Raw genomic sequence first — 15,585 nt, forward strand, 5'->3', positions numbered from 1 at the left:
TTTTTCCATTTAAAATATTTTCCAAAACCATACCATTTGATTTGGCAATAATCATTTTTCATGGCTTATCTTATGAATAAAGGACCAGTAACCCAGTTTCTTTAAGGAAAAGTTAAAGAACATGGAGTACTTACAACTAGTAAAGTTCTAGCAATGGTTTTCACATTAATAATTACAAGGTCAACACTAATAATTAGTATTTAATACGTATCTTCAAACTGCAAGTCATTTAACTGAGAGCTTTATGGTTATTAGCTCGCTTCATCTTCTCCACCAAACCCTTTAAACTAGGTTTTATTATTTCCACCTTATAGGTGATCAGTTGAGCTTAGAAAGGATGAGGAACCTGCCATTGGATCTAGTAAATGGCTTGGTCAAAACATGGAATTTCTGAAGCTGTTTCACTGCCCAACTCCATTGCCTTATCCCCCAGTTAGCAGCAAAGCATTGCACTGTCTATGGCAAATGCTGTGAAGTGAACAGTATTAACAGGACAATCTTAAGATAAATTAGTGTATCTTTACCAAATTTTAATGTCAGCAGAAAAGACTCACTGAAAGTTCACTTGTAACGACTGAAGTTTCTCTGAAAGAGTAAATGTAGCAAACATTTTTTGTTAGGTAGGGATAGATGGTATACATAAATGATTGGTAGTATATAGTACTGGAAATGTTCACTATTCCTGGGGCTGTCTTGACCACTTGCCATCCTTTCAATCTATGGCTTTAACTTGGATTTATGGAAGTCATTTTTATTTAGTTAAGCTTTTTTTTGGGTGAATGCTATGCATCTTTCCTGAAATGCTGTTAATGCCAGTATTATTATATTTTAACAGCAAAAGACCCAAAACTATATCCATAGATGAAAATATGGAGCCAAGTCCTACAGGAGACTTTTACCCCTCTCCAAATTCACCAGCTGCTGGAAGTCGAACATGGCATGAAAGAGATCAAGGTGGGTGAGAAGATGCCCTTAAAGGACACCAGAGTGTTAGAATAGCAGATTTCATGTGGCACTTAGTCACTGTTTCCTAAGGTACTAACATGGACTACACTTGAGATAATTCAATAAACTTATTTCGAAGGTAATTTTATGAGAGTGGTCAAATGTCATCAAAGCTGCAGAAATCCTGTTTTATTAAACGTTGTTTTCAAACAAAATAGTAGTTCAGGGCCCATGACTATATATGCAACTAACTTAGGTCCATCTACACTGTGTGGTAGAATCACAGCAGAGTGGGCAAGTTTGGACTCAGTGAGCTAACATTACCTCTCTATGAGCGTGTAGGGAGGAGCAAACCAGTCAGTTGGCAGGTGCGAGATACTGAGAACTCTCACTTAATGGAAGCTGTAGTTCTTTCTGGAAGTAGGCAGAACATAGATAACAGATGAAAGTGTAAAGTAAGAGACCGTGTCTAAGTTAATCTAGTTGCTTCCTAGATAGAACTATGGCCCAGTTCTAAGATAATCGAGGGAGAGAATAACTTTATGTAAGTCTGATTTACCCTCCCAGGATCTGACTTGGTTTTTATTCTTGAAGTGTATTAGATTTTCTGTGTTGTTTTTTTCCTAACACATATTCATGCCTTTGTGCACAACAAGGAGATATTAAAGGTGAGGTAACAGACAAATCAGCTAGTTACAAATTGTGTGGATTTGTCTGTATGCTAATTGTGTGCAAATAAGGTTTTCTAGAAGTACCATAAAATATATTTGTAAGAGAAGTCTTGTCAGACAGCTGACCCTGGAGCATAGTGTTTATAGCTAGTGTTACTTTCTTAACCAGGATTTCCTTCTTGCTAGCCAGAATTTCATATTGAGTGACATAGGATTTTGTACAAGGATGAGGCCTTCAAGGGGACCCGGAATAACAGTTGAATTATCTCTTTCATGTTGATGTTTTTTTAATGACTTCCTTTTAAAAGATGTATTTATCTTTGTTATGTGTATGACTGCCTTGCCTCTGTGTGTGTGTGTGTGTGTGTGTGTGTGTGTGTGTGTGTGTGTGTGTGTGTGCGCGCGCCATCTGTGTATCTGGTGCATAGAGACCAGAAAGGGCATCACATCCCCTGGAACAGCAATTACAGATAGTATGAGCTGTTATATGGCTGCAGATGCTCTTTCCTGCTGACCCATCTCTCCAGGCCCCTGTTTCAGAATTTAGCTAGTAAAGATGCAGGTAACGGGCATAGTTACATAGAAAAACCAAAGCAGGGCCAGGCAGCAATGTCAGGATGGCCATTTGGGCTATGAGGTTGGTACTGCTGTTGGGAAAGAGATGGAGGTGTGAAAGGTTCCTTTTAAGGACTGGAGAATCAACCGGAGAGTTTGAGCTCTTAAACTCTGTCCCAATCCATTCTTCAGACGCACTACACAGTTTATCTGGAAGCAATGTTTCAATCTTCTGCTGCATCTCCATCAGTACCTCCCCAGTGTTCTCAGGAGAAAATCAGCTGTCACTCATTTGACCATGGGCTCACACTCTGCCTTTCATTCCTATTGGTGTCTGGACCTACTGGTTTGTTTGGGCTTTGGAATGCAATGCCCAAGGACTTCTTAGAGGCCAGGCCTTGTGAAGTGGTCTTTCCTAGCTCTTCACCTGGCAAATTTGTTGATATCCTAGTGGCCCATGATCCACTGAGGAGTTTCAGCCTAAGTTTGCCTTTCCCGCTTTTGTGTCACGTCAGCTAGTATTGCTGTCATTGCATTCATAATATATAAGTCTGTATTTATTTATTGGAGGAATTGTTTAGATATATCTATTCCATGAAGGCAACTGTTTTGACCATGGCTGTCATTAGCACCAAAGGCGACACTGATGCATAATAGTAGGTCCATAGTAAATATTGATCAGATAAATGAGTCACTGATAGGCATCCAGTCTCATTAGTGAAGGCAAGGAATAACAGAGCTATACAAGTGTGAATAACATAAAATCCACAGATCTTCATGCTTTAGTCCTTGTTTTACTGACATTGTCACTTTATTCTAAACAAAGCTGCATTTCTCTTGTCAGAAAATTATTCTGGGACCAGATCCTAATGGTAGTAATAACAACACTGAATACTTATGGGTGAGTGTGTTATTCAAGTGTAGGTGTTCTTTATTATAGAGTGTCACTCTGAAAGAACTGATTTCCCTTCTAGCTATTCAGCAAATCCAATCTCACACTGTATTGTAAAACATTTTTTGAAAAGTAGAAGGGAAACTGTCATTCTTTCTCTTTGTAAAATCATTGCATTGTCTTGATGATTTTCTATTGTCAAGATGACTAAAACTATCAGAGAAGGCTGTAAAAGCAAATTACAGTAAGAGCGATGAGGAATGTTCGATTCTCACGTGCTGCTTGAAAACACCTGTCACTTGGAATCTGAAGACTCTGAGGATTTTGTAACGTGCACAATGAGCCATTGTGGGAAGAAGCCTTCAACCATAGTGACAAACCCGAGGAGAGGACCATCCTCACAGTTGCTAAGCCCAAGGTGGTACTTTTGTTCTTAGAGAGAAATCCGGTTTTTAACTTTACAAAACCAAGTGCACCACAACTGTTCTTGTCCATCTTCATAGCGTTCTTTATGCTTCCTTGTCCGCCATGGAGGAGTTGTCTAAGGCACTCCTCAGTGAACACACTTGCAATGCAGTATTGTGCTAACAGTTCACAGTCATTTCCCACATATTGTGGTACTCAATAACATTCACTGGTTGATCATCATAGGCTGCTGTTTTTAATCGGCAAAAATGCTAAAGCTTATTATTATTCCCTGGATATTTGCCTTAATGATTATTAACTGTCGATTAAAAATCTCTTCTGGCCAGTCCCATCAAAACTGAATTTTGAAATATAAGAATGAAAAATGATGAAATTATAGACACTATTTTATGTTTTTTTTAAATCCCAAGGCAAAAATAAAGGCTGTGATATGACCCATTCTTGTTTTATTTTTAAAAGAATTTAAACAAAACATTAATGCCAAATCTAGCTTTCATGTGTTGATGTATACCTGTGTAGTTTTTAGTAATTTGTTGTAAAACATTTTTTTGTTTGTTTTTTCGAGACAGGGTTTCTCTGTGGCTTTGGAGGCTGTCCTGGACCTAGCTCTTGTAGACCAGGCTGGTCTTGAACTCACAGAGATCCGCCTGGCTCTGCCTCCCGCGTGCTGGAATTAAAGGTGTGCACCACCACAGCCTGGTGATTGTAAAACATTTTTATTTTTGCATATTAAAGACATAGTTGTATATTGTTTTTTATTTTCAAAGCATATTTTTCACTTATAGAAATCACAGTTTTTAATTTTGCAAAGGTAGAAAAGACTATTTTAAAACTAAATATTATTTAAATGTTGAGAGAGGTGTATATAACTTGCTTAAATTTCTTCTCATGCATAGTGATAGACATTAGATTTGTCAGTATTGATTTAAATGAAGAAGTAATTAATATTGAATATGAGGAACAGAGATTAATGACTGTGTTCCTTTCCTAAGATCTAGCTAGAACATTCCCTTTGCCTAGTCTCTCCTATGAACCCTTAGGTCTGAAATTTCCAACTACTTCATTTTTCTTTTCCTTCCTTTTTTTCTTGGGGTGGGAGCCTAAAGTGGGTACAGTCCAAGGACTGATGCTACTGTTCAAGCCTTCTACTCCTGAGCTACAACCTCTGAACTCAGTATTTCCTTTGAATGTGTTTTTCATCATTAAGATCTTAATGATTAAGTTCATAAAACATGCAGGTTGAACATGCTTTGATTCCAACATTTATCCATAAAAAGGTCTCCTGATAACTTGTCTACATTTAATTGTACCTCCCCAAGTCTATTGGGAGGCTTGCTCCCTAGCTGACTTCTCTTGAACGCACCAGAACAATCCTTTGTAACTTTTAATACAAGAAGAAAATTTATGCACATTATGTGTTTTCCTCTATTTTAGGTTACTTTCATGAGACCAAACCTGGTTGTTTTCTAATGTCCAATAATTTAACAAACTGATTAATAACTTACACATTGTTGAAAATTTCTGAATGTAAAAGTTAATGGCTTCTTAATCTGATAAACAGTAAGGCAATGTGTAATCTTAGATAAAATGTAAACTTAACAGGACTTCTCATTCAATAAAATTTTATTCATTTCTATGTATTAGGACTGAGATAGCTTGGCACATTTAATATTTATCAAATTCCTATCATATGACAAGTCTTTTTTATAGGGACTGGGCACACAGATATGATTAAGAAAATTGCTAGCCTTGAACCTGCTGAACAGACAAATAATTGTTATTTATGAAAAACGACTTTATCAAAAATAAATAAGTAAAGCAGGCTACAAGGGATTATCTTTATGCTTTGAATCTAAATTAATCTTGAAGTGCCATGAGCTATAAATCTTCAGACAAAATCAATAAGATGGCATCTTAGAATAATTGACACTACCAATGTCCCGATTCATAATTAATATCAGTTACAAATTCAAACTCAACTCTTGAGACTACATAGACATCACATTCTGATTACAGCTAGCTCTAGAAAATACAATTACTACTAAAAAAATAAAAAACCATTCAACAGCAGACAGCGTAGCTCAGTGGCGGGTCCAGTGCTGGCTGAGCGCCCACCAGGCCCCGAGCTCCGTTCCCAACACCATACACACAATGTCCACATAAGTTCACGAGTTGGCTGTGTAAGTAAGCCTCTCCAGCAAGTCTCTCTGAAGTCTGGGTATTTTCCTCAGTGAAGTCCCCAGGGCTCTAACCTTCAGTTTGCGCGCTCTGAAGCTCTCTGAGGAGATAGTGTTTGCTTTCAACACATGAACTCAAGCAGAGAGCCCGCAGGAGGAGTGGGCGCTGGAGACTAAGACCAAGCATGGCTCTGTCTTGAGTTTAGTCAGGAAGTAAGTAGGGGCACTCGGAGCGAGGTAGCATGTGAGAGAAGCAGATTCCAGACTGTGAGTCAAGGAGTGTCCACCCATGCGCCAGATATGAGTGGTCAGCTAAGTCTGAAAAGTTCCGTTTTAACTCAATTTAAACTTTTTTATCCCCTTCTGTGAATGAATATGTAGAATATTTAATATGCTGCGGTGCGATGTTACTCTCCAGGAGACTGCTGACTCGATTAGATTAGCATGCTTATTATGTGTGTGGATTCAGAGGCCTCCCTGCCCCCCGTCCCCACAATGGGAGGAGCTAGGGCGAGCATTAAGTCCAGAATTGGGAAGGTGCCAGAGCCCAAACTCCTGTTTGATGAGGGCTGGAATCTCAAGGTTCCTGTGAGCTGTGGGAGCCGAGTGAACCCACAGCTTTCATGCTTGGCTGGGTAGCTGTTCTCTGAGAGTCATTAACGTTAAAAGCAGTCCTGGAGAAGGCAGGGAGTGACCTGGCAGGCGAAACTTTGCAGCTGCCTTTGGGGACCCACTGACCACCAATTCTGTTTCTTAGAGTTGCCATCACAGGAATCAAATGGCAAATCTTCAAATACCGTTTTGTTTTGTTTTTATTTTTGTGTAAAAATAAAAACAGAGGTGAAAATCCTTTGGTGGGATAAACGTGTATAGGAGCTGGTTTGAATTTAACATATAAACCCAGGTTTAAATCTTCCCTTTTCAGTTTCTTACCAAAAGTATCAGAAGTCAGGATCTGTAGCTGAGCTCCACCACTCCCCTCTCCCCCCCAAAAAAGACCGTGGTATCTTAGAGACCCCACCATGTGTGGATTATTACCTTCAGCCACACTGCTGAGGTTAAAAAAGAAAAATCACATGACTATCTTCAAAACAGAAAGGAGAACAGTAAATTGTTCCTGAAGGCTCTCGTTAGAATTCCTCCTGTTGCCTGCTAATTAACAGATATCTGTCTGCCTTTCATGTGTTTGAATGGAGAACGGCATGTTGGGTGGGGCAAGCTTGTGTGCACGTTGCAAGGGCCCGTACTGGTTAATATGGAAAAGTTGAGCCCTAGTTTCATAGTTTCGTGCTCCGGAAACTTAATGATTTAAAAACACCAACTTTTGCAGGAAAACCTAATACACAATTAGTTGCAAATAATAACAGCTTTCTGTTTGATAACTCGATGAAACATTAAAATTGGCAAGTAGGAGTCCTCCTGAAGACACCGAGTCCTGGAATGCCCCGCAGTATATTGGGGCAAAATCAAAACTTTTTGCTTTAAATCCTTTTTATACACATTGATTTGCGGTTCAAGCACACTTTGGAGAAGTTTGGAAAGTCAGAGTTACTGGACTATTGGTAGCCCACACAGTTAGAACTTGACTTTCTAGAGAGATCACACAGTGCTGGAACCCCCAGACATCATTCACAAGAAATGGACCGGACTGCTCTCCCTCCAGCTCATAGCCCTTCTTCAGAGAGAAAGGGACCTGGCCAGTTTCCCTCACAAGCCTCCCAGGCAAATGGTTTTCCTAGAGGGCTCCATCATAGATCCTGTTAGACACTGAAGAACAAGAAGAAGAGAACGGAAATAAATTTATGCATTTTTAGGGTTCTGTAAGATTCTCAAAACACAATTGTGTTGTGTAAAATATGTAAATACATGTATATAAGACCAACTTATTAATGCTAGAATTAAATATTTTTGGCTAAACATGTTACAAGTATGAGCTGTTTCCATGAATAAATGTAGAGCAGGACTAGTGTGAAACAGGTGACTGGGTACAATTTTTATGAAAAATATATAAAGAGAAATACAAAGTTCATCTTCATGGACCATTACCCTATGTAAATTGTTAATACTCTGCCAACCTCACATTTTCTATCTTCCAGCAATTAATAAATACTTAAAGTAAATCATGCCATTTGTTTATGCATACTTCTAAGAGTTTCATTCATACAGGTTTTTAAAACACATGGTACCATTTCAGTTTTACAAGCACAGCTCCTTAGTAATACGCTAATATTCACTCTGAGGTTAAGACCCCATAATATGTTGAAGGTTCTCTTTTTGAATAAAAATTCCAACATTGCCACTATGTTTTATTTGTGCTTTCAAGTCTCTGTTTATCCTTTACCAGATACCCCTTTCTTTCCTTCTTTAGCTAATTAAAGAAACTATGTGAATTCAAAGTATATATAAATGAGAAAGGCAAGATTCTGTTTTTATTTGGAGCTATCATTTATTGAGTACCTAATACCTGTCAGATTTTAATAGCTTTAAATCCCTTTTGAAAAATCTCACCTCTGGTCCAGCGAGATGGCAAATGCCACCAAGCTGGAAGACCTGATTTCAGTCTCCTGGTCCTATGTAGTGGAAGGAGAGAACCAACTCCTGCATGTTGTGACTTCTCTAGGCTTCCATAAAATCCCTACTCTATGGCTTAAACATTACTATTAGCCATAGTGGTAATGGTTGGAGTTTTCACCCATCTGTAAAAAACAAACACTTAGATACGAAGGTTTCTTTGTATCCTTTGTTTCAGATTTTACATCGGTTATAGTCAGAGAGTTTAGCAGTTTCAGTAGCCTCATATTTGAAAATCTAAGACACTTCTAGAAATGCTTCATGATGTAATAGTGGAAAATTCCACACCTGACTTCATGTTTTGGGTTGCAGTCTAAACACACACAAACACTCAGAATATTGTATAAAGCTGCCTTTAGGGTATGTGTATAAAGTGTATATGGGTAAATGAATTCGTGTTTAGACTTGCATTGCATTCTAAGACGTTTCAGTATGTATGTGCCAATATCCCAAATTTTGAAATCACAAACTTCTGGCCCCAAGCATTTCACAGAAAGAATACTTGACCTGTCTTTGAATTTTTAAGCTTTCATTAGTGTAGATCTTTTTGAAAACTCCCCAGGTCTTCCATTTCTTAAGTTAGCTTTTAGATGTTTACTTTAAATGCTCTCATTGAATAACATAGTAATTGGATTGTTTATGTGCTTGGAGGCGGTGAATGTTTTACCTTATACTTCAGGAATGCCCAAATCTCACCAATACATGTCCTGTCCTGTTCTATTCTGGTACAACCAATGATTGATAGAGATTGAGTTATTACACAGAACCTTGTTATGGGATCAGAGTCTCCTACTTTGAAAACAAATGACTCAGCCAGACGGCAACATTTATTTTCTCTAAGTGACCGGGGGCCTAGCAATAGGAGACCATTATCCTGTGACAATATTCTGTTTCATTGACATTATCTTGAAAATGTAATTGGTCCATTACTAAATAGAGGTTTTGTTACTGATCAATTTCACGTGATTTCTAAAACCATTAGGATAATAAATATGCCATTCGAGTAATTTCATTGACAGAACATTTTTTTCTTCATTTACATTAATTGAAGGAAAAAAATAAAGATTTAAACACTACAATTTATGCTAGCTTTGACTACTTTTCCACTATCAGAAACAGAATTTATGTGTAGTGATTGTATTTGCATTGAGCAAGGAACAGATGACTTTAAATTTTTTGTATTTTTTTCTACTTGCTAAACCATATCAAATCATAATTGTTCCCAAGCAATTAGTTTGCTCTCTCAAATTTTATTTGAAGTAAGGTCCAGGTCATTTCTAGGACTTGGAGGCTTTCCTGTAAATCTACACATCACTTACATTTCCCTAACTTACCAGTGTGGAAGACAACAGTGTCCACAGTTGCAGGATCCTTGTGGATCTTGCAGCATAAGTGTTTCTAAGTGCGTGGCTATTTCCCAAATGTCCACCTCCAAAAAGTCATCTGTAATCTTGTTAAATTAGAACACTTCCAGTATCTTTCTGACTTTTACAGTTAAGGTTACAGTATTGATTTTATTTTATAGTCCATGGCACTCAGATGCTTAACACTAACGAGACCCCATGGCAGGATCTCTCCCCAGAGACTGCTGAATCGCAGCCATTTATTTACCTATGCTGATGCTTAAAAAGGGAAGAGAACATGTTCCATGTCCTGTGTACTTGTTTGGTGTTTTTTTCCCCCTTCAAATTACATTTACTGACATTACTCAAGTTCCTTTGTAATTGCCTGTTAAAATAAAATCACCAACAGATAAAAGCAGTTTGAAGTGTTTAAAAAATTTCATTTATCCAGTATTCATTCTTGTAGTACTGTTCTGTATTATTCAAAAACTTCTTTTTGAGATATCTCAGGAAGATATTTTTGAGTTTCAAATCAATTTTGACTTTAGCTTTGCATTGGATATAGGTGTGACACTAAATACCTTTTTTATGGAGCTGTGGTAACATATAGACTTGTAGCGGCATGCTACTCCACTGTGCTTGAGTTAAAATATACAAGAGTCTCCAACCATCACAAACGGTTTCAAGTTGCTGAAGAATACAGTAAGCACTGTACTCAAGTGTGATTAGGACTGAATAGCTCAATACTTAGAGCAGGGATTCCTTTATTTAGCACAGACATTACCATGCTCTTCCCTATAAGAAAAACTGATTTCATTAAAAATAAAAAAGATTGAAAACTCAAATTTAAGTTGACATCATGCCCTCTTGATGCAACCTGCCATTTTTTCTGGTTAATTTGAGGATGTGAGGTAGAGAGATACATGTGCATAGACACAAAATATTTCTGAGCACAACAGAGTCTTCGCATCATTTGGCGTCATCATCAAACTACTGGAGTGGGATTAAGTCCATTTGTCTTGTCATACATCGAGAGCATTTTGTTAACTTGAGTGTATAGGAAGTCCTTACTGACATTTACTGCACAGTTGTGAAATCTTACGTCTACGAGAGTCCTTAGGGTCATACTCACAAGCTCTCTTTCCTGTGCTCTCAGAGACAATGCTTTGTCTTTAAATTAATTTCTAGTGTCCTATTTAGCACTCCATCTTAGAGCTTTGCAAAATAAGGTATTTCATTCTCATACTGTGATGTTGGAGACACAGCAAGATCCATTGTTGCCATCTCAATATTGGGAATTAATAACAGCTTTTGGAGCTGCAAGCATGTTTCTAATATGTTGATAAAGTATTTTTCTAGACTTTTTTCTAGAGCATTCTATTTATACAAATATTTCTAGTACTTTTGGTAAAAGTTATAGCCTTTTATAGGAAATATGGGACAGTAAACAATACAAATAAGGAAATAATTGCCTCACAGAAGTAAAACCTGGATTGACTCATTAATATTTGACAAGTATGAGCTGAGTTTCTAGGTAGTTTTAAGTGCATTTTCATAGTTTTGCACAGTTGGGCCTATGTGAGATGTGATTTTATAAGTTTCATTTTACTTTTCATTTGTAGTTTATTGGCAGCCTATCCTGTCATTCAGTTTCCATTTTAAGATGTCTGTTACCATGCTGCTCTTTGACTATATAAAAAAAATAGTTTTTGTTGTCGCTTTTCTTTTTTTTTGGGGGGGGGGAATGACTCTAGAATGACCTTGAACTCCTGATGCTTCTCATTCTACCTCCTAAGTGATAGGATTAGCAGTGTACACCTCTATGCCTGGTTGATATCAAATTATCTAGTTCCTGCTTACTGATAAATTTGTAGTTGATTTTTGAGTTCTCATTATCAGTTAATAAGAATGAACACCACTGTGTGTAAATCCTCTTAGCTATTTTGGGCTCATTCCTCTCTGCTTCTTTTCACTCTTTGGGCTTTAACAAACTCTATAGCCTCATAGCAACCCACTAAGTAGAAGCTCAGGAAAGTATAGGTACATCTTATTGTAAAATATACATTTTACTGTAAAATACTGGATTTAGTTTTATGTCAAATTCTAAGCCTTTTTTGGGCAAATATTGGCAGAGAATCCAGCAAGGTATTGATCAGTATCTATTTATATTACCAGTGCATAACCAGCGTATCTTCCCCATCACGAGAGAAATACTGAAGCTGCAGCCCAGGACTCTAAGCAAAATTGAAGTATGTCCTATAAAATGTATTCCTGAAATAGTCTCTCTAGGGTCTTGGCTCTACCACCACACCTCTCTTACTATCATTTGTATGTCCTTTAATCTGTCAGGGATTACAGCACTTCTTCCTATGAGCTGGGCTGGCTCCATTTTATTCTGAAAGAAATGGAGAGATTGGAAAAGCGTGTGGGATTGTGCATGGCTTTTAAGTAAAGAATAGCCCACGGTGTGCTCTTTCCATGACTCTCTCCCTCTCCCTAGCCTTCATCTCCCTCTCCTATATTTTCTTCTCTCTTCTTCCCCAACCCTCTCTTCATCTTCCAGGGCAAGCTTCCTGCCAGCAGTATTTGATCAATAGTTAAACCTTGTGAGAGTAAAGATCTTTCGGTCTGCACAGAGAAACCAACTGAAATAAATACATCTTAGCTCTGGGCTGGAATCTGAAATAATAATCAGGCGATTTCAACCTCACTTTGCTGACTGCAAGATTTTACAAAAGGTTTATAGCACTGTAAATACCAGGTAAACTGTTCTCTCCTCAACTTTATCTTCCCCAAGGCAAAAATCACAGGAGGAGAAACTGTGGTCTCTCAGCATTTAGTTGGCAAACCATGTTCCCTGCCTTCACCTTTCCTCTGGGCACAGAGCCCAAGCCGTTTCCTTGTCTCAAAGTTGACTGTGGATTTGTGGCCTGAAGTAAAAACACTAGATTCCAGCCCCAGAGATCATCCCACACACTTGATTTGGAAGCCTCTCGTTTATTATCTCATCTATTCTAAATAACATTATTATTTTATGCACATAGTTCATCTTTTTTATATTGTCTTCCAGCTTCCACTCAACATTTTAATGGAAAGCAGAAGTGCCCCATTTTAGCTTATAGCTCATCCTTCACTTTTAGTGTTGGACCTTACTTGACAGTTCCAGTGACATAATGGATATGTTGACCACCTTTGCCTTCCTCCAAAAAATGAGTTTGGTCTCTGAAGAGATTTCCAGTGTTTACCACAGTTTGTGTAGATCTATAAGGGTTTTTTTAAATATATAAAACTCTGAAAGCTATGAAAGTTCAAAATAAAAGTAGAGAACTCTGAGGAACTAACAACATAGTAAGATGTTACTGTAATGTAATCTTGTCAAAGTCCAGTCAGTTCACTGTCTTTGAGTTAAATATTCCCACATATGAGATTTGTTTCTCTGCTCTGCAGCATACCAGAGGGTCAAAGTTCACAGAAGTTTCCCAGCTGAAAAAAAATTGTGTGTGTGTGTGTGTGTGTGTGTGTGTGTGTGTGTGTGTGTGTGTGTATCAGGGGGAGGGGGACATACTTTAAAATGTTCATCAGCTTAGTAATGTAGATAATTTAAACCATGATTATAGCCTTTTAAGCACAAAAATAAAACATGCATTAGCATTCAATACTAGCAAATGAGAAGATAACCAATGTTGACTTGTATGTATAAAGTTCATGTAAACTTGTTTACAAGTCTAACAGGTAAGTAAGGAAGACAGCTGAGAATATGTAAAATAATCTTTTGAAACATTTCAATGCAACTGCTTCTTTGTTAATTACAAAGAGATATGTTTCCTAAGCCATATAACTGGCACAGCCTTTACTATGTTATAATTTAGTGTCATAGTAAGCTAAAAATAACAGCTTCCAGAATTTATGGACTCTTGTGTGCTTTTACATAATTTGAAACAGCCACCAATCCAATGTGTTATGGGGAGGAGGCATAGAAATTGTCTTAGAAAAGAAGATAGTTTGTTTTCTAGGTAGGCTATAGAAATCGGGTTGGAAAACAGTGTACTGAACCACACTGGAGAAGCCAACGTATTGTTCCAGAATGCGTGAAAGAAGAACAGGTGTCCCCGGCAGGCAGGTGTTAAAGGTGGCTGTTCAAGCTTGCCCTCGATCACTAGCTGACTTTAGTGAAGTTCTGCTAACAGGTGGCTAAGTGATTGGAGTGCCATGTGACATTTATCCCGGGAGCAGCTAAGATGACAGGCTGCTACAGACTGAGGAAGGGGGTCTTTGCTTTGATGAAGAAATTGCCAAAACTCATGTCTCATTAGTGTTTCCTAAGGTTCTCTGGACGTGAACAACAGTTTAATTAAGGGCTGACGTAAACACATTTCTGCACACTTTCCCCGCAGCATTTTATCACATTAGAATCGATCAAAATTGTTGCCTTGGGCTGACTTGAACAGATATACATCTGGAGCTCCATTTGTGCAAGCTGCCAACCGGCAAGCAGAGTACATGCGCTGGGCTTCGCAGCAGCTCTCTCCTTTTGTAGCAGAAATTACCTTGTTGGGAGATGAGTTGATCTTACTCCTTATTTGCTTAAGCTTTTATCTCTTTGAAGTGATGCTGTGAAACAAATGCCATCAGGGCTTAGGATGTATACATGCTACAGAGCCAAAAATTCACAGTATAGCTAGTAAAACTTACAACGCGGTTTGCAAATGCTTGCTTAAAGATAGGCTTAAGTCCCCAGGAACTTTTATCAGTAGCTCACTCGATTTGGGGGGGGGTGGAGCTATTTTACTTTTATAATTCACCGTTTAATTAGTTCTAAAGCCGTGGCTAATGTCCAATTATGAATCAGCACAGGTGTGGACAGCAAATAGTGCCTTCAACACCAATCTTTCTTTTTGAAGACTTGGCCTTCCTGGTCTTTTGCCATGAAGAAGAATCCTTGGTATAATCTGCTATTGCCATGGTTATAATTAGTTACTGAATTTTTGTCTTTCACACCTGTCCCTTTAGCTGCATTGTAAACCTCGCCAGTGCAGGGTCCGCAGGTCTTGTCCCTTTAGCTGCATTGTAAACCTCGCCAGCGCAGGGTCCGCAGGTCTTGCTCAGCACCTTGAACTTTGTGTGCAGCCCGAACCCCCTCATACTTACTGGGTGCTCAGTGGTGGGCTTTGATGTCTCCCTTTGGTTTCCATTCAATTACTCTTTTGTTGTTGTTAAATCATTTCCCACTATAAACCTTACTTTTTCCTTTTGTTGAAATGGATTTTTCGTTCACATAAGACATTCTTATTATAGTTAATGGAAAGTGCATTTGGAGTTAACCATTTTGGGTTAATTTTGCTTGTTGTACTGCTAGTTAACATCCCATCACACAGGTTAATTCACATCTAAGAGATCTGAAAATATGCTACCTAGACATAGTACCTGCTTTACCTTTTCCATTTTCTTGTTCATTCATTTCGTTCCTAAGTAATATGACCTTCCATCCTCTGCATCATTTATATATATGTATATATGCTGCAACAGATGGAAAATGAATAGGTCATCAAGTAATATAAGGTTTAAGTTTAAGGTTGCTAATGAAATCTAGACCTCAAACTTTCTCCATTTATTTATTCACTTATTTATTGCATTGCGTGTGTACACACACGCTTGTGTGAATATGTGCAAACCTTGGCCTGCACATGGTGGTCAGAGGCAAACCTACAGGGGCCAGCTCTCCCCAGCTGTGAGAGTTCTGGGAATCAGATTCCAATCACCAAGCTTGGTACATGTGCCTGTGCCTGCTGAGCCGTATTGCTGCGGTAGACCTCAGAAGTTTCCCTGGCGGAATCATGGTTTGCCTAAGCGTGTTCAACTGGGCAGAGTGCGGTGTAAGGAAACCAGGAGAGCGAGCAAGCCTGGTGTAACAAGTGGAGGAAACGGTGCACGTGAGGAGTCAGAAGAGGGAAGCACATTGCTTCCTCAAATACATTTCTAAAATTCTTGATTCAGATAGGGACAAG

General features: G+C 38.4%; 1 protein-coding gene across 10 annotated transcripts in view; it reads left to right on the forward strand.

Annotated features, from left to right (window-relative positions):
* The window catches only part of Nfib (nuclear factor I B), a 412,093-nt gene that overhangs the window by 352,590 nt on the left and 43,918 nt on the right, over nt 1-15,585 (forward strand). For all 10 annotated transcript variants that reach the window (XM_040756251.1, XM_040756254.1, XM_040756252.1 and 7 more), the window contains 1 exon segment: nt 836-954. In XM_040756251.1, coding sequence (XP_040612185.1) covers nt 836-954 — 119 coding nt within the window.

Source organism: Mesocricetus auratus, unplaced genomic scaffold (genome assembly GCF_017639785.1).
Source record: "Mesocricetus auratus isolate SY011 unplaced genomic scaffold, BCM_Maur_2.0 Super-Scaffold_100014, whole genome shotgun sequence".
NCBI classification, from domain to species: domain Eukaryota; kingdom Metazoa; phylum Chordata; class Mammalia; order Rodentia; family Cricetidae; genus Mesocricetus; species Mesocricetus auratus.